General features: G+C 48.5%; 1 protein-coding gene across 1 annotated transcript in view; it reads left to right on the top strand.

Moving 5' to 3' along the window:
* ZRSR2 (zinc finger CCCH-type, RNA binding motif and serine/arginine rich 2) overlaps positions 1–26,941 on the top strand; it is a 211,488-nt gene that overhangs the window by 133,495 nt on the left and 51,052 nt on the right. Inside the window, exon 9 of the mRNA XM_078657650.1 lies at positions 16,829–16,884. Within this exon, the coding sequence (XP_078513776.1) occupies positions 16,829–16,884 (56 nt within the window). The remainder of the gene's footprint in view (positions 1–16,828; positions 16,885–26,941) is intronic.

Below are 26,941 nucleotides of genomic sequence, written 5' to 3'. Positions count from 1 at the left end.
ATTGACACGGATCAAGAGGAGTCCCAACCATGGACTGACCCTGTTGACCCTGATGAGCCACACACCACGCCTGACACTCAGTCCTATGCGGTCAAAAAATCACCAAATGAGGATACTGCTGCGTTTAACGCATTGATTGAGAGGGCAGCCCTAAACCATGATGTGGATATGCACGCTGACCAAGTAGAGGAAGACTTTCTGTTTGATACCTTCCCGACTTCAGAAAGATCAGTGAAGACGTTGCCTATGCTTAAAGGTGTGCTCAAACACGCTGGTGACATTTTTAAAGAACCAACAAAGGCAAGGGTTGTGAACCCCAGGATTGAAAAGAAGTATCGGCCTGCACCTGTAGACCCTACGTATATCAAAGGCCAGCTCCTGTTGGACTCCTTGGTGGTGGCTAATGCTCGTAAGAGAGCGAACTCTCAGACAAGTGGTGATGCTCCTCCTCCGGACAAGGAATCCAAGATCTTGGAAGCTTCTGGCAAACGTGTAGCAGCTCAAGCGGCTAATATTTGGAGAATCTCAAATACACAGGCCCTATTAGCCAGATATGATAGGGCTCATTACGACACGTTAGAGCAGCTACTGCAACACCTGCCTGATGCTTATAAGGAGGGAGCAGAAATGCTGATACAAGAGGGGAAGCTAATCTCAAACGCATCCATTAAGTGTGCGTTAGATGCAGCTGACCCAGCAGCTAGGGCCATCAACACTAGTGTGATGCTCAGAAGGCATCCCCGCATATCTGGTTTCAAGTCAGAAATCCAAACAACTCTGCTTAATCAGCCATGTAGGAGAGTAGGCTCTGCTATCCTATGGTCACCCCAAATTTTTGCTTTTTGCTTCACTGGTTTTCGACAACTGAGGCTGTGGGCCTGCTGATCAGACCCCCAGCCTGCTGTTCTCTCACTAAATTAATGATGCATGTGCTATAGGCACATACCACAATTGGAAATGGACTCCTTGTCAGCCCCTGTATAATGCACTATAGGTGCCCAGGGCATAGGGGCCACCAAGGCCTACCAGGGGCTGCAGCATATCTTTTGCCACCCCTGGCTGGTTCTTAAATTGACACAACTGGCTGATCACTCAGCTGGGGTAAGGTGGTGTAATCACCCCTTGCTTAGATATAGTATACCTATATCTAAACCTATATCTGGACACATATTAACCTGTGAGCCACTCCTATGGAAGGCCTCATCAATCCTGGAGGCAGAGTGCGTGGTTTAATGTGAGATGGAGCTCTAGCATGAGCTGAGCCTGTCTGCAGCTGTCGGGAACAACTCCCTAAGCTGTTTCAGGATAATGCCATACCATATACTCTTAAGCGCCTTATAATCCTCGCGGTTATATAGCAACTTTGGTTTGGCTTTATCAAAACATGTTGTGTAAGGTGTCATACGATTTGGAATACTATTCCCTCGCCAGTTCTGGCGACGGGGATAGCATTCCACCCCTCTAGAGGGGTAAGACATGTTACTTTACTTAAATGCGGTTAATTTCTAAAAGGACCTTGGATCCACAAAATGGATGCCTCTGCCACAGACACGAGTCTGACCCCCTGAAGCTGACCGAAACCCAGCCAAATGGGGCCTGGACAAAGGGTTTCCTGTCGCAGGGAGGTGTTACACCCCCTCAGACAGGAGATAGTGGATTGTAGCGGGGAGGTTTGAAAGAAACCAGACACTGCCTGGGGAGCACAAGGCTGCCCCATGCATAATCCGGCCAAACCGGTTCTGGGGCACTCCAGCCCTCGTGCCAGGACGGCCTGGATCAAAGGAAAGGGGTGTATCCACCCCCTTCCTGGGTCCCACCCATAGGAGGGGACCTAGCAGGTAATCCAGCCCCCCAGATTCGAATAAGAGTGGGAGCAGTGCCAAGACACTTCAGATTATCCTGATGAAACATAAGAAACGAAACTCTGGACCCTTCGACATCCTACTCGACGTAGAAGCCCGAAGAATCTCCCTTGTGGTCAAGGAGTGACCACCCTGTGCAAACAGGCACCATCCAGCCATCGACGTCTGCTTTGTCGCAGTTCCCGCCGGAACTCGAGCGACCGAGATCGACGAGATCAAGCTTGCCTGCCTTCCAACAGCCCGATCCACAGTCCCTGCAGAGCTGAGACCCGTGGAGGCGACCGGAAGCGTGGGGCACGCCATCTTGGAAAGACCACGAGACACTGACCGTGCAGCCCACGAGTGACCCTCGAAGCTGTACACCGGGGTTTGAGAAGCCCCAACCCTGAGCCACACTTGCACCGAAGTCCAGCCCTCCACACTCGACGAGTGCTGCGTGGGGCCCTTCTGCTTCTTTTGGCTCAACGCGTTGGCCCGGTCACTTGCCAGCCGGCTTGTGGCCCCTGTGCCGACGAAACTTGAGATTCGACCTGCGATTCTGGTTGCTCCAGATTTGCACCAGCTCCCCTGAAAAGGAGCCCCCACTCTGACCCTCCTGGTTCGAGTGAGAAGCAATCTCCCGGTTCCGCGTGGATTGCTTTTGCCAAGTGTTGTTTGCTCCAATCTTGAAGCCGACAGCGCCGACGGCGAGAGCCTGCGTGGGACAGATCATGACCTGCTCCTGGACGTCGTAGATGCCCCAGAGACCACGTGACAGCGGAGAGAAGCTCCTCAACGACCACCTGATTGCGCCCGACATTGCCTGATTCCGTCCTGGTTCCACCCTGGTCACTGCTGAGTGACCCAGACTCTGTCCCCTCTGCTTTCAGGTACTTTTCGACTTGAGTCCACCCTTGGACTCCACCGGACACTTCTCTTTCACCCCGCCTGCAGCCCTTTCAGCTTCAAGCACCAAGAGCCTGCGTGACGAAACCCGACTCAACTTCAACCCTGTGCACCCGCTTCCTGTGGGTGAGGTAACTTTGCTCCGCCGGTGTTCCCACACTGGTACACATCTCTAGGGTCTGTGTCTTAAGTTTTGTTCCTCTAGGTTCAGCGGAAGTGTCCTTAAACTTTAACTTTACAACTTTTATGCACCATTGGTTAACATTGGTGCATGCGTGCGCTTTCCGCACTGCACCCGAATCCCGTGGGCCTCTCCCGACTTCAGCATTGCTTGTCCCGACTGCTCCCAGCGATTCCCTAGGCCCTAGGCCTAACCACTGTTCGATTGGTATCTCTTATACCACTTGTTTAGTATATGGTTTGAGTGGCCCCCGCCCTCATCCATAATTGTGCAACTTTGTATGTTTAAACTGTGCTTTTGATTTAACGCTTGTGCCCCTTTATTCATAAAGAATACTGGGGATTGTTTTTTGTAATAAAGACATATATTTTTATAATATATACTTGTGTGGTGTCCTTTCATTTGATATTACAGGATTGTATGTGGTAAAACAGCTCGCTTAACACGACCTCTTAAGTTAAGCCTTTAGGCTGCTTAGTCCATGCTACTCCTAGGATAGCTTGTCTAATAAGGTTGACTTACAACCAGACACCATAAGGGATTGTTTGGTCTGATAACCGGTGGTTCCAGAAGTGGAAACATCACCTATCAGGCCAATTTGTCACATTGGTGAGCAGCGGTCCGGATTTGAGCTTGCTGTTGTTTTACCATTGCAATCTTTTATCAAATTGAAAGATCACATCAAGTACCTCTAGGTACATATAAATCAAAAGCTTAGCATATTTAAGTTCTACTGAACTTAGTAGTTGTAGATTAAAGGGATTAGCACACCCTGACTACAACTCACTAGCAAGGTACAGTAGGGAAACAGTGTAGGTAGGTGCATCACTTACACCACACTAGAGTCATGTCTGACACAGGAAAAGCCTCAGGGTCTGCTCCTGTGACAGTTGACCTTACCGAGGCAACTTCCAGCTATGACAAATTAACCCGAAAGGACTTGATTGCCTTGTGCATCTCAAGAGGGTTAAAAAGGGGCAGAAGTCCCACCAGTCCTATCCTGATAGCCATTCTAGAACAGGATGACTTAGAGAAGGCGAATGCAGTTCCCTTAGAGTCAGGAGATGGAGTGAACCCCCCTGTAACTGATACCCCTCCAGAAGAAGAAGAAGAGGAGGAAGAGGAGGAGGAGGAGGAGGACTCAGATGTAGAGGACCCAGAAAAACAGGATCAGAGGGGTAGCCAGGTCTTAGTTGCCACGCTTAACCAGGCCAACTTAGACCTACTGGGAAATGGAGAGGGCCAGCACCTCCCCAGATCCCACCATGTCATTCTCCCAGGCAACAGAAGAGTGAGATCTCCCTCAGGGGACTCTCATATTTCTAGTGCCTCAAGAGAATCTCAGAGAGGTATGACTGCCTCTCAGAAGATAGAGCATAGGGCCAGAATGAGGGCTGTCAAACTCCAAATAGAGAGGGAGGAGGTAGCCTTGGCTCAAGCTAGACTTGCCTTGGCAAGAGAGCAGAAATTGAGTGGCTTAGATGCCACTGGTGGCAGCAATATTCCTAGAGAAAAAGACAGGAGCTATGATAATAGAAACCTGACAAAGATTGTGGCCCCCTACAAGGAAGGGGACGACATCCACAAATGGATGACTGCTCTTGAGAGAGCCTGCATGGTACAGCAGGTTCCTCAGGATCAGTGGGCTGCAATTTTATGGTACTCCTTTTCTGAGAAAGGGAGGGACAGGCTCCTCACAGTTAGACCTGAGGATGCCAAGAACTACTCTGTCTTGAAGAGTGCTCTCATTGAAGGGTTTGGCCTAACCACTGAGCAATACAGGTTGTTGTTCAGAGACACCCAAAAAGCACAGACTCAAGACTGGACTGATTTCGTAGATTGTGCCACTAAGGCTCTGGAGGGTTGGTTGCAGGGAAGTAAAGTTTCAGACTATACAGGATTGACAATCTTATCATGAGAGAACAGATCCTTAATAACTGTACAAACCAGCTGTTGCATCAATACCTTATTGACTCTGATCTGACCTCTCCCCAAGAATTGGGAAAGAAGGCAGACAAATGGGTCAGAACAAGGATTAAGCAGAAACCCCAGAACCAAGGTGGTGACCAGAAGAAAACAGACCAGAAGGGTGGAAATCAGAAAGATAAAGAAAAAGACCAGAGGTCTTCAGGCCCCCAAACTAATAATAAGGAGGGTGGTTCCCAAAATGGAAACAAGAAAAAGAAGAATAATGGCCCAAAGAAGCCTTGGTGTAATACCTGCAAATCAGTTTCACACTGGGGCAGTGAATGCACCAAGACAAATCTAGTCCCCACCACTGCAGCTCCTAAAGCACCTGCACCCCCTAGTACAGTTAACAGTGGTGGAACACAGCCAAAGGGTGTAGTAGGGTTAACCCTGGGTACTGAAGTAGGATCTGGCCTAGTCAGAATCCCTACTCAGGCAGTTCTCCTATATGATGTGGACCTAGCTTTGTCCACTACAGTGAGTCCCAGTAACCTGGGCAAATATAGGCAGACGCCTTTAATCAATGAGAAACTGGCTCAGGCCTACAGGGACACATGTGCCAGTGTCACAATGGTGACACCTGACTTTGTGGACCCTGGACAGATTGTACTAGGTGAAAGTTACCTAGTGACCAATGCAAGCAACTCCACTACTTCCCATAGTGTGGCAGTTGTGAACTTCTCCTGGGGAGGGGTAGATGGCCTAAAGAAAGTTGTTGTGAGCGCAGACCTCCCAGTAGACTGTCTGTTAGGCAATGATCTTGAAAGCTCAGTTTTGTCAGAAGTGGAGTACAGGACTCATGCAGAAATGCTAGGGATTTCAGCTCATGTCCTTGCAGTGACAAGGTCTCAGGCTAAGAAGTGCCTTCCTGAACCAGTGGTGGATCTTGGAACAATAGACCAACCACAACCCAAGAGAAGGAGCAAGAGAGAAAAGGCTGAGCCTTCCACCTTGCCCCAGGTTGAGGATCAAGTTTCAGAGGAAACTGATTCTGCAGTCCAAGAGGAGACTGTCTCTGAGGAACTTGAACCTGACCAGGTTGAGTTTCTGGGGACAGGGGGACCCTCAAGGGCAGACCTGAGGCAGGCTCAATTAGATTGCCCTTCCCTTGAACCCCTCAGACAGCAGGCTGCTGCTGAGGCTGCTGGGGATGCCCAAGGTACCCATACTGTGTATTGGGATGATGGACTCCTTTACTCAGAGGCTAGAGACCCCAAGCCTGGTACAGCCAGGAGGTTGGTTATACCTCTGAAGTTTAGGGGCTTCCTCCTTACCTTGGCCCATGATATTCCCCTTGCAGGACACTTAGGCCAGAACAAGACGTGGGACAGGCTTGTTTCACACTTTCACTGGCCTCATATGTCAGAAAATGTCAAGGAGTTTTGTCGCTCCTGTGTCACTTGCCAAGCCAGTGGTAAATCAGGTGGCACAACAAAGGTCCCCCTCATACCACTACCTGTGGTGGGGGTACCCTTTGAAAGAGTTGGAATAGATATTGTGGGTCCCATGGATCCTCAAACAGCATCTGGAAACAGATTTATACTGGTGGTAGTGGATCATGCCACCTGGTATCCAGAGGCTATTCCCCTGAGGACCACCACAGCACCTGTGGTGGCAAAAGCCCTCATTGCAGTTTTCTCAAGAGTGGGCTTTCCAAAGGAGGTACTGTCAGACAGAGGTACAAACTTCATGTCTAGCTATTTAAAAGCAATGTGGAAGGAGTGTGGAGTAAACTACAAGTTTACCACACCCTATCACCCACAGTGCAATGGGCTTGTGGAGAGATTCAACAAGACCCTGAAGGGAATGATAAAAGGATTACCAGAGAAGATTAGGCGGAAATGGGACATTCTTTTACCCTGCTTGCTCTTTGCCTACAGAGAGGTCCCACAGAAGGGGGTTGGCTACAGCCCTTTTGAACTTTTGTTTGGCCACCCTGTGAGGGGTCCATTGTGTTTGGTGAAGGAAGGATGGGAGTTACCTCTCAAAAAGCCCAAACTAGACGTTGTGGACTATGTACTTGGTCTCCGCTCCAGGATGGCTGAATACATGGAGAGAGCATCCAAAAACCTGGAGGCCAGCCAAGAATTACAAAAAGCTTAGCATAACCAAAAGGCTGTACTGGTAGAGTTCCAACCAGGACAGAAGGTGTGGGTACTGAAGCCAGTGGCCCCAGCAGCACTCCAGGACAAATGGAGTGGACCCTATCCTATCATTGAGAAAAAGGGAGAAGTCACCTATCTGGTTGATTTGGGAACCCCTAGGAGCCCCCACAGGGTAATCCATGTGAATCGTTTGAAAGCATTTGTGGACAGGGAGGACATGAGCTTGCTCATGGCCACAGATGGGGATCAGGAGGAAGAGAGTGACCCTCTCCCAGACCTGCTTTCTCAGAACCCTGATGATGGTTCAGTTGATGGAGTAGCCTTGGCAGGCAGCCTCACTGACCAGCAACAGAGGGACTGCAGACAAGTTTTGCAGGCCCACAGGCATTTGTTTTCACTCACACCCAGCCAGACCGACTGGTGCACCCATGTTGGACACTGGTGACAGTCTGCCTGTGAAGAATAAGATCTACAGGCAACCTGACCATGTCAGGGATTGCATCAAGGCTGAGGTGCAAAAGATGTTGGAGCTTGGAGTGATTGAGCCATCAGAGAGCCCATGGGCCAGCCCAGTAGTCCTTGTGCCAAAACCTCATACCCAAGATGGAAAGAGAGAAATGAGATTTTGCGTGGACTACAGGGGTCTCAATGCTGTCACTAGGACAGATGCTCACCCCATTCCAAGAGCAGATGAGCTCATTGACAGATTGGCTTCTGCCAAGTTTCTGAGCACATTTGATTTGACAGCTGGCTACTGGCAAATCAGACTAGCTGAGGAGTCAAAAGCCAAAACAGCATTCTCTACCCCTAGTGGACATTATCAGTTTGTGGTAATGCCCTTTGGTTTGAAGAATGCACCTGCCACTTTCCAAAGGTTGGTGAACCAAGTCCTTGCTGGGTTGGATGACTTTTGTGCAGCATATCTAGATGATATTGCTGTCTTTAGCTCCACCTGGGAGGATCACCTGATCCACCTGAAGAAGGTTTTGGAGGCTCTGCAAAAGGCAGGCCTAACTATCAAGGCTACTAAGTGCCAGATAGGGCAGAGTAAGGTTGTGTACCTGGGCCACCTAGTAGGTGGGGGTCAGGTTCAACCACTGGAGAGCAAAATCCAGACCATACAGGACTGGGCTCCTCCAGTTACCCAGACACAAGTCAGAGCCTTCTTGGGCCTGACTGGGTATTACAGAAAGTTTGTGAAAAACTATGGGTCTATAGTGACACCATTAAATGACTTGACATCCAAGAAGATGCCAAAAAAGGTTCAGTGGACAGTTAGCTGTCAAAAGGCATTCGATGACCTGAAGAAGGCCATGTGCTCTGCACCTATCCTGAAGAGTCCTGACTACTCCAAACAGTTCATTGTACAGACAGATGCTTCTGAGTTGGGGGTGGGAGCTGTGCTCTCACAACTTAATCAAGATGGTCAAGACCAGCCCATTGCTTTTATTAGCAGAAGGCTGACCCCCAGAGAGAAACGTTGGTCAGCCATTGAGAGGGAGGCCTTTGCTGTGGTTTGGGCCCTGAAGAAGTTGAGGTCCTACTTGTTTGGAACTCACTTCCTAGTTCAGACAGACCATAAGCCCCTCTTGTGGCTCAATCAGATGAAGGGTGAAAATCCCAAACTGCTCAGGTGGTCCATTTCCCTACAGGGGATGGACTTTACAGTGGAGCACCGCCCAGGGACTGACCATGGTAATGCAGATGGTCTCTCCAGGTACTTCCACTTAGAACATGAAGACTTATCTGGTCAAGGTTAGTTTAATGTCCCTGCGTTTGGGGGGGGGGGGGTTGTGTAGGAGAGTAGGGTCTGCTATCCTATGGTCACCCCAAATTTTTGCTTTTTGCTTCACTGGTTTTCGACAACTGAGGCTGTGGGCCTGCTGATCAGACCCCCAGCCTGCTGTTCTCTCACTAAATTAATGATGCATGTGCTATAGGCACATACCACAATTGGAAATGGACTCCTTGTCAGCCCCTGTATAATGCACTATAGGTGCCCAGGGCATAGGGGCCACCAAGGCCTACCAGGGGCTGCAGCATATCTTTTGCCACCCCTGGCTGGTTCTTAAATTGACACAACTGGCTGATCACTCAGCTGGGGTAAGGTGGTGTAATCACCCCTTGCTTAGATATAGTATACCTATATCTAAACCTATATCTGGACACATATTAACCTGTGAGCCACTCCTATGGAAGGCCTCATCAATCCTGGAGGCAGAGTGCGTGGTTTAATGTGAGATGGAGCTCTAGCATGAGCTGAGCCTGTCTGCAGCTGTCGGGAACAACTCCCTAAGCTGTTTCAGGATAATGCCATACCATATACTCTTAAGCGCCTTATAATCCTCGCGGTTATATAGCAACTTTGGTTTGGCTTTATCAAAACATGTCGTGTAAGGTGTCATACGATTTGGAATACTATCCCCTCGCCAGTTCTGGCGACGGGGATAGCATTCCACCCCTCTAGAGGGGTAAGACATGTTACTTTACTTAAATGCGGTTAATTTCTAAAAGGACCTTGGATCCACAAAATGGATGCCTCTGCCACAGACACGAGTCTGACCCCCTGAAGCTGACCGAAACTCGGCCAAATGGGGCCTGGACAAAGGGTTTCCTGTCGCAGGGAGGTGTTACACCCCCTCAGACAGGAGATAGTGGATTGTAGCGGGGAGGTTTGAAAGAAACCAGACACTGCCTGGGGAGCACAAGGCTGCCCCATGCATAATCCGGCCAAACCGGTTCTGGGGCACTCCAGCCCTCGTGCCAGGGCGGCCTGGATCAAAGGAAAGGGGTGTATCCACCCCCTTCCTGGGTCCCACCCATAGGAGGGGACCTAGCAGGTAATCCAGCCCCCCAGATTCGAATAAGAGTGGGAGCAGTGCCAAGACACTTCAGATTATCCTGATGAAACATAAGAAACGAAACTCTGGACCCTTCGACATCCTACTCGACGTAGAAGCCCGAAGAATCTCCCTTGTGGTCAAGGAGTGACCACCCTGTGCAAATAGGCACCATCCAGCCATCGACGTCTGCTTTGTCGCAGTTCCCGCCGGAACTCGAGCGACAGAGATCGACGAGATCAAGCTTGCCTGCCTTCCAACAGCCCGATCCACAGTCCCTGCAGAGCTGAGACCCGTGGAGGCGACAGGAAGCGTGGGGCACGCCATCTTGGAAAGACCACGAGACGCTGACCGTGCAGCCCACGAGTGACCCTCGAAGCTGTACACCGGGGTTTGAGAAGCCCCAACCCTGAGCCACACTTGCACCGAAGTCCAGCCCTCCACACTCGACGAGTGCTGCGTGGGGCCCTTCTGCTTCTTTTGGCTCAACGCGTTGGCCCGGTCACTTGCCAGCCGGCTTGTGGCCCCTGTGCCGACGAAACTTGAAATTCGACCTGCGATTCTGGTTGCTCCAGATTTGCACCAGCTCCCCTGAAAAGGAGCCCCCACTCTGACCCTCCTGGTTCGAGTGAGAAGCAATCTCCCGGTTCCGCGTGGATTGCTTTTGCCAAGTGTTGTTTGCTCCAATCTTGAAGCCGACAGCGCCGACGGCGAGAGCCTGCGTGGGACAGATCGTGACCTGCTCCTGGACGTCGTAGATGCCCCAGAGCCCACGTGACAGCGGAGAGAAGCTCCTCGACGACCACCTGATTGCGCCCGACATTGCCTGATTCCGTCCTGGTTCCACCCTGGTCACTGCTGAGTGACCCAGACTCTGTCCCCTCTGCTTTCAGGTACTTTTCGACTTGAGTCCACCCTTGGACTCCACCGGACACTTCTCTTTCACCCCGCCTGCCGCCCTTTCAGCTTCAAGCACCAAGAGCCTGCGTGACGAAACCCGACTCAACTTCGACCCTGTGCACCCGCTTCCTGTGGGTGAGGTAACTTTGCTCCACCGGTGTTCCCACACTGGTACACATCTCTAGGGTCTGTGTCTTAAGTTTTGTTCCTCTAGGTTCAGCGGAAGTGTCCTTAAACTTTAACTTTACAACTTTTACGCACCATTGGTTAACATTGGTGCATGCGTGCGCTTTCCGCACTGCACCCGAATCCCGTGGGCCTCTCCCGACTTCAGCATTGCTTGTCCCGACTGCTCCAAGCGATTCCCTAGGCCCTAGGCCTAACCACTGTTCGATTGGTATCTCTTATACCACTTGTTTAGTATATGGTTTGAGTGGCCCCCGCCCTCATCCATAATTGTGCAACTTTGTATGTTTAAACTGTGCTTTTGATTTAACGCTTGTGCCCCTTTATTCATAAAGAATACTGGGGATTGTTTTTAGTAATAAAGACATATATTTTTATAATATATACTTGTGTGGTGTCCTTTCATTTGATATTACAGGATTGTATGTGGTAAAACAGCTCGCTTAACACGACCTCTTAAGTTAAGCCTTTAGGCTGCTTAGTCCATGCTACCCCTAGGATAGCTTGTCTAATAAGGTTGACTTACAACCAGACACCATAAGGGATTGTTTGGTCTGATAACCGGTGGTTCCAGAAGTGGAAACATCACCTATCAGGCCAACTTCTCACAAGCCAGTTAACCCTGACTTTCTATTTGGTCCTGATGTAGAAAAAATTAAAAAAGACACGGAAACTGCCAAGTCCATGGGAGCTCTACAGTCACAACAGTTCAGGGGCGGTTCCTTTCGTCGCTCCGGTAACAGGGGAGCTTCTAGGGGACAAGAATTGCAGCAAGCCCAATACAATAAAGGAGGCACACAAACCACCTATAACAAGAGCAATAGGGGTGGATACCGTGGGAACAGCACCAAAGGCAGAGGACGGGGAAATAATAATGCCAGATCCTCCGCCACCAATAAACAGTGACGTCTTGTCACTGCCCCCGGACCATATAACACCGGTCGGGGGAAGACTTCAGCAGTTCCTGCCAGTCTGGGAAGGCATTACCACAGACAGGTGGGTGAGACAGCTTATACAAAACGGATATTGTCTAGAACTAACCTCCACTCCACCCAACATACCCCCAAGGCACCATCCTATGTCCGCAGAGCACATGCACTTATTTTAGCAAGAAGTCATCTCCATGCTGCAAAAAGGGGCCATAGAACTCGTGCCTTTAGAACAACAGGGTACAGGGGTGTACTCTCTGTGCTTCTTAATCCCAAAAAAGGACGGGTCTCTCAGGCCCATTCTAGACCTCAGACCCCTGAATCCATACATCCTGTCAGAACATTTTCACATGCTCACTTTGCAGCAAGTTCTACCATTGCTCAGTCAGGGGGATTTCCTGGCAACCCTAGACCTGAAGGATGCATATTTCCATATTCCCATTCACCCCAGTCACAGGAAATATCTCAGGTTCACCATAAACAACCAGCATTACCAGTTCAAGGTCCTGCCTTTCGGGGTCACTACAGCCCCCAGAGTGTTTACCAAGTGCTTAGCAACAGTAGCTGCGCACCTTCGAAGACAACACGTCCATGTCTATCCTTATCTGGACGACTGGCTTATCCAAGCGAAGTCGGCCCAGCAATGTGCCAGCCACATGTCCTGCACAATTCACCTCCTACACAGTCTAGGATTTTCACTAAATTACCAGAAATCTCATCTTCAACCCGCACATCTACAACAGTACTTAGGCGCAGAAATAAACACTCTGACAGCAACAGCACGGCCAAACTCAGCAAGAGTCAACAGCATGCAAGTGCTGATTCAAAAATTCAGGCCCCAACACTCACTCCCAGCGCAAGTGTTTATGCAGCTGATAGGCATGATGGCCTCCTGCATCTTTATAGTCCCACATGCGAGGCCGCACATGCGTCCGCTTCAGGAATGCTTGGCGCGACAGTGGAACCAGGCTCAGGGACAACTAAAAGACCTAGTGTTGGTGACCGGTCGTGCATACAACTCTCTGCATTGGTGGAACACACAAAACCTTTGCAGGGGACGACCCTTCCAAGAGCCTGTGCCACAGATAGTGCTGACGGCGGACGCATCTCTCCAGGGCTGGGGAGCGCATGTCCTCCATTACACAGTGCAGGGCCTATGGACGACGCAGCAGCAAAAGATGCACATCAACCTACTGGAGCTGATGGCAATCTTCATGGCAATGAAGGCGTTCAAATTGCATTTGTGCAACAAAGTCATGCAGATCCGGACGGACAACATGACTGCAATGTATTACATCCAGAAGCAGGGAGGGACGCACTCTCCACAATTGTCACACCTAGCACAAAGCATGTGGAAGTGGGCCATTCAAAGGAACATGTTCCTCATGGCAGAACACCTCCCAGGCAAGGACAACCAGATGGCGGACCTGCTCAGCAGACACAGCCATCAAATGCACGAGTGGGAGATACATCCCTCAGTGCTACAACCGTATTTCCAGCAGTGGGGTCATCCAGAGATAGACCTATTCGCCACACAAGAAAACGCAAAATGCCAAACCTTCGCCGCCAGGTTCCCACACCCGCAGTCTCAGGGCAATGCGATATGGATGAACTGGTCAAACAGATTTGCGTACGCTTTTCCTCCAGCACCGCTCATACCGCTGGTAGCGCGCAAACTGCGGCAGCACTCCATCACACTCATCCTAGTTGCTCCAACGTGGGCAAGGCAAGCATGATACACCACTTTCCTAGAACTTTCAGTGGTGCCCCACCAGCGACTGCGACTCACACCCAGTCTCCTCACTCAGAGCCATGGAGACATTCAGCACCCAGATCCGCAACAGTTGAGCCTTGCAATATGGCTCCTGAGGTCATAGAGTTTGGCTACCTGAACCTGCCCCCTGACTGTATGGACATCATCAAGGAGACTAGGCGGCCTACAACCAGGGCGTGCTATGCGGCAAAATGGAAGCGTTTTGTCATTTATTGTTCCAATAATAACATAAATCCGCTAGATGCATCAACGCAAAACAACATAGGTTATTTATTGCACCTATACAGATGCAATCTGGCCTATAGTTCCATCAGGATACATTTAGCTGCAATGTCAGCTTATCTTCAGAACAGACAGCACCTTTCCCTTTTCAAAGTGCCTGCCATTAAAGCTTTTATGGAGGGACTCAAAAGGGTAATTCCTCCAAGACACCCACCTTCGCCTGTCTGGAATCTAAACATAGTTCTCACCAGACTAATGGGTCCACCCTTTGAACCTCTTTCACTCTTGTGAAATACAGTTTCTGACATGGGAAGTGGCTTTTGTAGTAGCGATCACATCGCTAAGAAGGGTTAGTGAGCTGCAAGCCCTCACTATTCAGGAGCCTTTCATTCAGATTCATGCTAATAGGGTAGTGCTGCGTACCAACCATAAATTTATGCCTAAGGTGGTGTCGCAGTTCCACATTAACCAAACAATTGAACTGCCAGTATTCTTCCCAAATCCTGATTCAGTGGCAGACAGAGCACTGCACACACTGGATGTTAAGAGAGCTCTCCTGTATTACATAGACAGGACTAAAGATTTCAGGAAAACTAAGCAACTGTTTGTTGCCTTCTCTCCACAGCACAAAGGCAACCCAATTTCAAAATCAGGTATAGCCAGATGGATTGTTAAGTGCATACAGATCTGTTATCAAAAGGCTAAACGCACATTAACAGTTCCCCCAAGAGCGCATTCCACACGCAAGTTAGGGGCATCCATGGCTTTTCTAGGTAACATTCCTCTAGAGGATATATGTAGAGCAGCCACATGGACCACCATACACACATTCACCAAACACTACTGCGTGGATGTACACTCCAAACAGCAAGCTGCTGTAGGTCAGGCTGTTCTCAGAACTCTTTTTCAGACTGCTGCAGCTGGCACGGGCAACCGCCGCTAAGGAGGATACTGCTATTTATTCTATGCACAGATATAAATTCAGCAGCCCACATGCCTCGAACGGAATATGCTACTCACCAGTATGCATCTGTTCTTGGCATGTAGGGCTGCTGACATTTATATCGTTCGCCCTCCTCCCCGGTGCCTGTCGCAGCTGTAGCACTCAGAATTATTCTAAGACATGGTCATCACTTACTGTATCATACTCCATCTCTGCCACAATGGCGAAAAACAATCTGAGGATGGAGAGGATGCCCATGCGCACTGTAGTCCAGGGGAGGAGCCACCTATCTTGTGATACTTCGAAGACTCTTCCAGGACAACAATGTGCAATCATCCGGACCCAACACTAGGCGGCGATCTATGCACAGATATAAATGTCAGCAGCCCTACATGCCAAGAACAGATGCATACTGGTAAGTAGCATATTCCTTTAAGGAGTGAGCACAAGCACTTTACCACTGGTTAGTAGTAGTAAAGCGTGCAGTCCTAAAGTCAGCAAAAACAAAGTCCGTAAAACAGGAGGAGGAAAGGCAGAATGTTTGTTTCGCCAGGACAAGATGCAGTTTAAAACTGCACACACAGGCTGTAATGGCAGACTTGAGACCGGTGGTTTGAAGTGCTACTTCAGTGGGTGGCACAATCAGTGCTGCAGGCCCACTAGTAGCATTTAATTTACGGGCCCTGGGCATAGGTATTTCTACTTTATTAGGGACTTATGAGTAAATATGCCAATTGGTTATAAGGCAATTATACCATGTTTTAAGGAGTGAACACAAGCACTTTAGCATTGGTTGGTAGTAGTAAAGCGTGCAGTCCTACAGTCAGCAAAAACAAAGTCCGTAATACAGGAGGATGAAAGGCAGCTTGTTAGGGGAGAACCATGTCAAGAATGCCAGGTCTAACAGCCATTCTATGGCCACCGCTATAATTTAGATATCTGATTGCTTTTTTAACGTAATTTCATGATATCTCCTTAAGTATTGAAAAATCCAGTGTTTAGGATTTTGAGGTCATGCCTGTTGTTCTCAGTTTGGGATCATGAAGGATACCTGTTGTTCTCAGTTTGGGATCATTAAGGAATCCAGCATTGATTTTGCTTCTTTAAGGATAGTATGTCTAGACACTTTCTGCTCCTAACTCTAAAGCAAGTTACACAAACCCTTAACTATTTTTTGTTGTTAGCATTAGGAAACTTTTTACCGCCATCTCATTCATCTTTCACATTTCGTATGTCTGTCTTTCTGGCTGGTCCTTGGCAGAATGTTTTTTTATTTTTAAAAAAAGTGAACATTTATTTTCTATGGGCCCGATTCATGGAACTGACTTACTACAAAATCCTAAACTTACTACCATTTTGGTATTCACAGAATGCACTTACATCAATGAGTAAGTGCCTTCTGTGAATACCAAAAGGAGTAAGTGCATTCTGTGAATACCAAAACGAGTAAGTGCATTCTGTGAATACCAAAATGGTAGTAAGTTTAGGATTTTGTAGTAAGTTAGTTCTGTGAATCGGGCCCAAAGTTGGTTATGTGAAATTACAGATGGTAGCAGGGCTACACAGGAAGGAGGTGTAGCAAGCTAGCATATTTGTATTCCTCATTGTGAGTTAGTGCATTACTAATGTTAGTGCATTACTAATGTTAGTGCATGTTAGTGTGTTACTAATGACATTCTGCTTCTTTTTGTTCCCAACATGTCAATTCTTCCGTTTTGTTTCGAACACTTGTATTGTATTGCAACATTCATATAGCACTGAAAGCGGATAGTATTTCTTTGGTCTTTTGGTACATTAAAACCAGCCCATAACAAAATCAAATGTAGTAATGAAAGCGAAGCTTTTAAATTCAGAAGACACCTATAATTATCGTAATGTGGAATGTTCTCATTAAATTGAAGGATGCCTCCATGCATAAATCCCTTAAGATTTTATTTTGCTAATGGCAGTATGGTTTTATGTTGTCAGATTTTCCTTATAAACTTAATGTGCTGCATCTCTATGGGATTTCTCAACTTTTTTTTATTTTTCAGGTCAGTTGCAATTTTGAACCACACCTGAGAGGAAACGTTTATGTCCAATATCAAACGTAAGCATAATACCCTTAGTTTATATTTAAAATGTCACCCTGACAGATTTTTACTGATATTTCCTGATGCTTACATCGTTCATAAGTCACCTGCCAGAATATAATGCTTTAAAATGCCACTACTATTTGTGAATGTTGCTAATACATAGTATCCTTTTAGAAATTGTTCAAAGTACGTTCTTCGTATGTGAATACATTGCCCTGTAAGCACTAGGATTAACCCTTATTCAGGATCAGAATTAAGAGTTGTCTGATAATTCTCACACACACTCAGTTTTCCCCTGGTACATTCTGGCAGGTCATACCTGCTAAGATTTAGCAGGTAAAAAGGCCTGTAAAACAGCATAACATACAATTTTCTGAATGATGATTACTGTATATGCATGTCGCACCTCATTTTTCAAGTTGGAAAACATGTAATAGGCGGTATTTACCACACCCACCTTACCCCGAGGTGATGGTGTTTGCCTAGTGTGGTAAATTCCCCACCCTGATCAGCCTAACTTGTAATGAGGGCCCACATGCCCATTTTACAAACGTTTTAGAGTATGTTTAAATTTTGGTATCCTAAATTCTCCCTGACTTTGTCTTCAGAATAGCACATTGCTTGTTTTTAGTATGGATTTAGCAAATATATATAGGATAGTACAATAATCCTGAAGGAGTTAGTAATATATGGATGGGTAAATTCAGGGAAGATGTATGGCTGCCCAGATGGATGGAATTAATTAACTTGGATGAATGGAATGCATGGATGAATAAATGAGTGTGGAAATAATCCAGGATGGGGGACAGTAGTAGTTTGTTGAGACAGGAGCACTTATATGGTAAGGTGGGGCATTTTTTTAGGGAGGGACAGTGTTTAGGGTATAACAGCAGTGGGTATTGTGCATGGACATTTTTGCTGTGTAATGTGTACAGGGCCTGGATTGATGTGTGATGTCCTGGATTGGTGTGTGATATCCTGGAGTGGTGTGTGATATCCTGGAGTGGCATGGTAAAGCCTGGGGTGGTATGTGATGGCATGTTGTGACTTGTGATGCTGTGGGGTGGCTTCTGATGGCATGCAGCAGCTTGTGATGGCCCGAGTAAGTGGGTGATGGCTGTGTGAGATTGGAAGTATGTGAATAGCAGGGGTTGGTTGAGTGAAATAGCTGTGAGACTGCATGGGGACAATATGTCAGTGTGTGGGATGCAGGGCAGTAGATTTTAGTCATGTACTGTTTTATTCGCATGAATGAAGTGAGGACCTGCTGTTGCACTCTCGATTGGTAACCAATGGTGGTGATTGACGTTTTTGGTACCTGTGGTTTCTGTTTGCATGTCATCTCATAAGCTGTGGTACAGATGCATGTCTCCCTGTCTGATTTTACTCTTCCTCTGGATGAGATGACCTTTTAGGGAACAGGTCTGGCATGGGGTGTTTAAACTGGTGGTGTAGTGTGGAGTCAGCCAAGCACCTCTTCTTTGTCTTCAAGTATAGTAGTGGATTTTCATTTCCTTGTGTCTCTCCACTGCACCCTGTACCAGCCTCACTAAGAGTCTCACTTCTAGCAAGACACAGCTTCCATATCCACTGTGATAAGTAACAGAGACTACCTTTTCACGATGATGCATTAGTGCACCTCCATTGTAGTTCATGGACGCTTCCCTATTCATGCATTCAAAAGGAACACATGCTTCGTAATGATCTGCAATGGTTCTAGCTATTTCATGGTGAGGGGTCTATTTCTTAAAAGAATGCACTCCAGTATTATTACCTCTCTAGACTTGTACACCACTGCACTAATAAGTGAAACTACAAGACTGTTAAGGGAACATTATGTCCCTCTTGTTCTGTTTCATATAAGCTCCGAAGAGTATTAACCATACAGACTTCAAAAGTGACCCAGTGAACTCCCCTGTAAACCTTTGGTGAAACATTTCTCTGATAGAAATAATCACTGAATTCCTTACCACTGGTAAACTATTCCTATCTGTAGGATTCCAAAACAAAACACCTTTACAAAGAGAGACTCGGGTCCTAAATATCCTTTCATATATTTGCTTTTATGTAGGCAATATTATCTAATATTTTTTTGCTTTGAAAATAATCCAAATGGACTTCAGTGGTAAAAAATAAAACTGAAGAAATGGCTTTGCACAAGCTAGTTGCCGCTCTTTAAATGTACACCTGTGTTATGTGCACTTTCGTTCATCCTTTGATGCGGTACCTCAAAATATTCTGTGGTTCAAGTTGCAAAGCAGGGTGATTTCTCCTCTCCATTTAAGAGCTATTCGGTTGCTGTACACAGATACATGGACAAGTGTAAGGCTGGGAAAAGGTCCAGTGGGTTCCAAAAAGATACTGACAAGAAATGGCCTAAAGCAAGGTTGTGTATTGGCCTGTTTCGTTTTAATTTGTGTCTTGCAGAGATGACAACAGCTCTAAATAGCGTAAATTCTCATTCCCCCATGGTGGCTGGATTTAGTGCTTCACATATGACGGACACCAATGATGTCTTCTTGATTAGCTATACCAAGGTCGGCCTACAGCGCCTGATTAACTTAACCACCCAGTAAGCTGAAAAATATGGGCTGAGTCAATCTTAACAAAACAAAAACAATGTTACTAATATATAGAAGATCCCCACCACCTACATTCTACCTAGATGAGTCAGCTGTGGAATCTGTGGCGGAATACAAATATTTACGGGTGACTTTTGATTCAAGAGTTGTTTTTGTGAAACAACACACTAACTTCCGCGTTTAACACCCTACGGTTTTATTTGAAAGGCCTGTCTCTCCAGCCACCACTGCAAGGCATGGCTGCTAAACATGTTCCTTCTCTCACATATGGAGTCGAGGCCTTGAGAGGAAGAGTGCATAAAACACCTGCTAATGCTATAGCAGGGTCATACCGATGCCTGTTAAATCTTCCTCTTTCAGGCCTATCCTTTTCAAATTTGCCTTGAGTTCAGCCTCAGGAGTCAGAGAATAAGCAGCATGGGTTCTTATTTGAAATTTTGTTATAAGCTAAAAAACGACCCAAGACCTACCTTAAGTTCTATTGTGTGGAAAGCCTTAAGTGATCCAAGAAACATTCAGGCAAACCTAGCCTTAACCCCCTTCAAAGCAGAGGATCTTTAAGCTTTAACCATTTCACATCCCATTTTTAACAGTTGTAAATTAATCTCCTTTTAGCAATCCTACCATATGACATTTCATTGTTAATTCCTTTTAAATACCATTTACTTGACGTTGATCTTGGTTTACCCGAGTATGGTTCCTGGTTGGGGCACCCAGGCGCGACAACAAAGTTTTATAACAAAGGAATGAAAACTGTATAGGTATATGTAAATGATAGATTTTATTGGATGGTATTTTTAAATTGGGATTTTTGTGTGTGTATTTTGATAGAAATGTAAGTTTTAATTAACTGAGCAATACCGATTATTCATTCATTCCGCATTGATTCAGCACTTTTGAATTCCTTTTTTAAAAGGTGAATGTCAAGAAGTGAACAGGAATGGAGTCAGGGTGGCTGCACCTTCAACATCTTTAAGGCTAAAAAGGACCACTGTTCCTTGAGGGAGCCCAAAGCTCCACAGCCCTGCAATGCACAGCTGAGAATATTTAAGATCAGCTAATTTTTCCGCTCCTGTGAGAAGGATCTTTGAGCACCAGCCTTTGTCTTTTCAATACCTTTCCTAACATTTTTATATTGTGTTCAACACCTTACTCTATTCGCCTTTCTTGTTATTTTTAACAGACAACTTGCCACTTGTTCTGTTTTTCTGCCTTTATGACTATCCTTGCATAGCATCTCTTCCCTTTTTGTGACGTGCTTTTCCAGTGAGAGAAGAAATGAGAGAAGTACCCTTGAACTCTTTATTTAGCTGGTCTTCCTATGAAGGAATTAGCTTTTTTGCTAAATATGGCCCATATAATAGTTTAAGGGTAGTGAAGGTCTCAGGTTCCAAAGTAGATTTCAGTGTCAGAGATAGGCTCAGGGTCCCATCCTTCAAATTTGCCCTGTGTGAAGTACTTCCCCTGCTCACTCCGCCCCCGCCACCCCCACCCAGTCAAAGTGTTGAAGAAGTGATCCAGAGAAAATGTTTGCAATCAGAATGTTCATCTTTGAGGTCCCATTCCACATCAGATTGATTGACATTGATGTTGAGCACTACATGATTGAGGAGCTGCTTGATGTAGAAAAAAAGATACCACAAAGGATTCCACATCTCTGCTCAGAGTCCTTTTATAGATGCAGGTCTCGAATGTGATCTCACGCTCTGAGACAATTTCCCACTGTAAGAAGCCCTACAAATTTAAAAAGAAGCACACCTGTAGTCTCAGTGACATCTTTCTTGTGGATTTCGCCCATTTCGAAAATGTAACCACCATCCATATATTTGTAGGGTAACAGCAACCTTTGTCTATGTTTACACCTCATACAAGCACGTCAGTGATCTTTGAAACTTTGCAACACACTGTCAAAGCTGACCCTTTTGCGTTCTAGTTGAGCCAGCAACAGAGACTTATCTTACCCCCTCTAAGGCTACTAGTCCACTATTACTGACAAAAGATAAGCTTCCGGAACAAGCAACATCTTTCATGAAGAAAGATTTTTAGCTTGCTTCTATAATTGTCTGCACAGCGATTAAGAGATATCTGCTTGCTTCAACCTCATCTGATTTTTTTTTTTGTTGATTTTTTTTATTTTTTAGAAAGGGATAGCAAGAGAATTTTTTTTTAAATTTGTTTTTATTGTTGCATCATCAAGCATGAGTACAGAGTATATCATCTGCTGGCGTGGCGTCAACATTCAGCCGCGGTCAGCCGTTCGCGCAACTTTTCTGTACATAAACCTGTGTAATTTGGCATTTCATCCACTGAACATTACAGACCAATCAAACAAGTATTCAGGCTAGGATACAGGAAACAAACTCCGCAAGGGAGAAAGAAGATTAACAATAGACATGTGAGTCCCCGCCATAGGGGTCGTTGGATCAGGGCCTGTATAGTTCGCATAGCGGTGGTGCCAGGTAACTGGGGGGGACGGAACTGTGCGAGGGAGCATGTAGGCGTTAGCAAGAGCATAGCAGAAGGAGACGGGTGTCGGGCGTTGGGTGGCAAGGGGGTCCATAGTATTCGCTCACAGTGAGGTAGAGCGGCCAGAGGGTGGAGGCGTCCCGTGCATGTGGGTAGTGGGACGGTCGACATGGGGGCGGGGTGTTGACGAGGGGGCGTGGAGTACCGGAGTCCGGCACGAGCAAAAGGGCATCAGTCAAGGATTATGGGCTCGCTCGAGTGGGTGGGCGGGGGGTGGGGATAGTCGGGGCCTGTGTTGGGGGGGGTGGGTGTAGGCGGGTCATCAGTGCGCAAGGACTGCCGGAAGCTATGGAGGAGCATGGCCCATTCCATAGAGATGGGATGTTTACGTGCGCCCCTGGCCTCCTCCTCCCGAAGGGCATCTTCCTCGGCCGCCGCCCACTTACAGACTGCCCCTGTCCATGCCGCTATGGGGGGACCTTCCGGAAATCGCCAATGCATAGCTATACATCTTTTTGCCAGTAGCAGCGCTAAGGATACAAAGCGTCTGTGTGCCGGGGCCTGTTTAGGGATGTGAAAAATGCCTAGCGCGCTGGATTCCCAGGAGGCTAGGGTTGCGAGGCCTGTGAGATCTTTCAGTGTGTCGTGTACCGTCCGCCATAGGGATTGGAGGCCGGGGCAGCTCCAAAACATGTGGCGGAAATCTGCATCGGGGGAATGACATCTGGGGCATAGGAATTGTGTTGTGGGATAAAACTTTTGCAGTCGCGCCGGTGTGAGGTATGCCCTGTGTAGTATGTAGTATTGGATGTTTTTGAAACGGGCGTTCCTAGAGACTCGTTTAGGGGCCTCAAGCGCCTTGGTCCACTCCGAATCATGTAATGCGCGCCCGATGTCTTCCTCCCATGAGGCCCGTAGGGTCGCCAGGGGGGCGTATGAGAGTTCTCGGATCGATTTATATAGCCAGGTGACTTAAGTGGCGTCCCATTCCCATACGCAGGATAGTGTGTATAACTGGATGCGTGTCAGGTTCGCCGGCCTGGAGATTATGGTAAGGACGGAAACCCTCAAGCAGCTGTCGGTATCGGAGGAATTGACCTGGGGGGAGTGCGAACTCAGCGACCAGCCGGTCGATCGATTTCAGCTGACCCTCCTCAAAGAGCGACTCCATGTCCGTGATGTCGCAGTGCGTCCATTCGGCGAGCAGAGGAGCCGAGAAATAGGATTCCCGTCCGGGGCAGCCAACCAGCGGTAGTAACGGGGAGTACGGGGTCCTCCCGGGGGATATCCGGTGGATCCGCATTATGCATTGACGCGCTATCGCTACTTGGAGGGGGTATGTACGTCATGGTTTGGTGCCCGGGAGGAGAAGACAGGTAAGCTCCGGGGTCGTGACTCTGCCGGTCGGGGTGTAAGCCTCCCGGGTATGTCGGTCCGCCGTCCAATACGACAGCCATTGGAGCTGCGCCGCCAGGAAATAGGACTCAAAGGAGGGAGCTCCGAGCCCGCCCTGTGTTTTGGGGAGTTGGAGGGTTTTCAGGGCCTCTCTGTGTCGACCTGAGCCCCATATAAGGGTGCCCAGGAGAGAGTTGAGGTCTCGGAAGAAGGACCTAGGTGGCACCACTGGTAGCTTAGCGAAATTATAGAGGAGCCGGGGGAGCATCACCATTTTAGCCAGGGCTATCCGCCATATCGGGGCTAGTGGGAGCTTGGTCCAGAAGGCAACAGTCGTGCGAAGGCCAGCTAGCGCTCTACGGTGATTACCGTCGAAGATGTCGGCCGGAGAGTGATACAGGCGGACACCGAAGTACCGGGGGGCCTCCACGGACCATGAGAGTCTATGAGTCCCCAGCCTAACGTCACGGGGTGGCAATTCCGGGTGGGAGGGGTAGATCGTGGCATTGTCCCTGTTCACTCGGAGTCCCGAGGCATCTGCGAACTCAGTGAGCGTCACCCCTATGGGGGTAAGATCAACTTCGATGTACCGTACGTAGATGAGGAGGTCATCTGCGTACATAGAGACGCAGTGTGCGACGTCCGAAAGCGGGATGCCCCAGTGCATTCCCTCCTGGCGCAGTCTGATCGCCAGCGGTTCGACGGCTAGGGCGAAAAGAAGAGGTGACAGGGGGCACCCTTGTCTTGTGCCTCGCCGGACCTCAAATGCAGGCGAAATGTGTTTCCCAATCCGGACGCGTGTTGTCAGATCGGTGTATAGAAGGCGTGTGTATGCTGTGAGTATCGGGCCAACGTTGAGACGGCGTAGGACCGAGAAAAGGTACGGCCAGGTGAGGGTGTCGAACGCCTTCTCCAGATCTAAGATGAGGCAGGCGGCGCGAGGGAATCTGTCCTGTTCCTGGACATGGAAGACTCAGCGGATGTTCTGTGAGGTGTTTCTCCCCTGAACAAATCCGCATTGGTCAGGGTGGATCAGTGGGCATATGACCTGGGCGTATCTGTCAGCCAGTATCTTCCCGAGGACCTTACAGTCCGCCGATAGGAGCGTGATGGGGCGATACGAACCTATGTGGTGTGGGTCTCTGTGTGGTTTGGGGAAGGTAACAATCACTGATTCTCGCAATGAACAGGGTAACACTCCTAGATCAAGGGCCGTTGCGAACACCTGAGCCAGGCGAGGGACCACTAGGGGGGAAAACGTCAAGTAGTATTCTAGCGGGAAGCCGTCTAGACCCGGGGCTTTATTACGAGACAAGGCACGCAGTGCTTGAGTGATATCTGAGGGTGCTATTTTAGCGTCGAGCGTACGTTTGTCAACATCCGATATCGTGGGCAACGACAGTGGATCGAGGAAGTGGTCCACGAATGACGGAGAGAACCGTGGTGGGGCCCCGTACACCTTAGCGTAATAGCGTTGGAACGCTAGGAGAATCTCAGCTTGAGATCGCACTAGCACACCCTCCAGGTTGATGATGTCCGTGATCGGTTTGATCTCGGTGTCTTGCCTCGCCATCCAGGCCAGCAGCGCTCCCGTTTTGTCCCTGACTTGATGGACTCTGGTGGCATAGGCCCTGAAATTATATTTCCTGAGATCAGCACAGGCCACCTGGTATGTTGACTTCGCCTCGGCTGTGAGCGCGGCGTGTTCTTCTGAGTTATCGGTTTGTTTAGTGAGTGCAGCTAGACGCTGTTCCGTGGCTGAGAGTGTCTGCTCCAATGTGCGGCGAACCCCTGCGATCTGTTTGATGCATTCCCCCCGTGCCACTACCTTAAACGCATCCCATTCCACCAGCGCCGATGATGCCGTGTTCGCATTGTGTGAAAAGTAGTCTTGTATGCTGTTTTTGTGTGAGTCCCTGAACACCTGGTCTGCCAAACAGTCCTTAGGGAGTCGCCAAGTGGGGACGGGCGGGTGCGGGGGGCGCCAGGTCAGGCGCAATATGTGGGCGACATGGTCCGAGATGATCCGACCCAGGTAGTCCGAAGAGATTAGTTTAGGAAGGATCGGTGCAGAGCATATCTGTCCAGGCGGACCCCGGAGGTTGTGGGGTATCGAGTGGAATGAGTAAATGCGGGTATGAGGATATAAGTGTCGCCAAGCGTCAGTAAGCGCCCAGTGCGTGGTCCACGCTCTGAATAGCTCCGCTTGCCGGGGAACTGGGGAACGTGCAGGGGGGGTGTGATCGGTCCAAAGTAGGGTCCAACGTGTAGTTGTAGTCACCCCCTAAGACCCAAGGAACGGTAGTGAACTGGGCCAATACTCCAGTAAGGTGATCCCAAAATTTATCCTGCTCAGTATTAGGGACGTAAATGCTACCCAGGAGGATCCCCTGTCCATCTAAGAGTCCCTCTAGTAGTGCATATCTGCCTTCCTTGTCCACCACCCGTCTGAGTGCTCGGAAGGGGGTGCCTGGCCTAACCCATATTAAGGTGCCGCGCGGAAGGGGGTGCCTGGCCTAACCCATATTAAGGTGCCGCGCGCAAATGCTGAGTATGTCGTGGCACAAAAGGTCCCCCGCCATTTGGCCTGTAACCGGCCTAATTCAGTAGCATTAATATGTGTCTCTTGTAAAAGAGCAATACTAGCTGTCATGCGCTTTATGTAGGAGTAGACAGAGTAGCGTTTACTGGGCGTGTGGAGGCCCCGTACATTTAGTGTGAGGACATTAACGTCCGAACGTGGAGCCGTCATTACTAAGGGATCGTGCATGCGATCGGGGCCCCCCTGCAGTCCTCGAGTACAGTGTGACCATGTGTCTCGCGTTAGCTCCTGCGCGCCATGCTTCCATAGCTATGGGGGGGGAACTGTCGAGAGTAAAAACAGGTAGAACCAAGGGTGGGAAACAGTCCCAATACAAGGGATATATCACTGGGGGTGGCATATCCAAACTAGTATCCCACTAGGGGAGAAATATAACAGAATTCTGCGGGGGTGGCAGCATGTGTTACCGCTAGGCTTGTGCGCGGATCGGGCTTTTGTAGGAGATGTGCCTATCGCGCGCGAGCGCACACAGTCAATTGGTTATGCAGCTTTGGCTCACAAACAGCACATAGAGCGACCAAGAAAAGAGGGTATCGAGTGGAATGAGTAAATGCGGGTATGAGGATATAAGTGTCGCCAAGCGTCAGTAAGCGCCCAGTGCGTGGTCCACGCTCTGAATAGCTCCGCTTGCCGGGGAACTGGGGAACGTGCAGGGGGGGTGTGATCGGTCCAAAGTAGGGTCCAACGTGCAGTTGTCACCCCCTAAGACCCAAGGAACGGTAGTGAACTGGGCCAATACTCCTGTAAGGTGATCCCAAAATTTATCCTGCTCAGTATTAGGGACGTAAATGCTACCCAGGAGGATCCCCTGTCCATCTAAGAGTCCCTCTAGTAGTGCATATCTGCCTTCCTTGTCCACCACCCGTCTGAGTGCTCATTCCATCCCTCTAGTACAGTAATTGTCTTTCCGCCCATCAGGAAGAGGTGCCAGGTTGTCCAGCCAGGGTAGCGTCCACCGTGTGTGCGACAATGAGAGGGGAAGAGATTGGGCCAAACCCCGACATTGTGCCATCGCTGTCTCGGTCT

The sequence above is a fragment of the Lissotriton helveticus genome, chromosome 8 (assembly GCF_964261635.1).
Source record: "Lissotriton helveticus chromosome 8, aLisHel1.1, whole genome shotgun sequence".
In the NCBI taxonomy this organism is placed as follows: Eukaryota; Metazoa; Chordata; class Amphibia; order Caudata; family Salamandridae; genus Lissotriton; species Lissotriton helveticus.
This window is presented reverse-complemented; position numbering and strand designations above follow the sequence as displayed.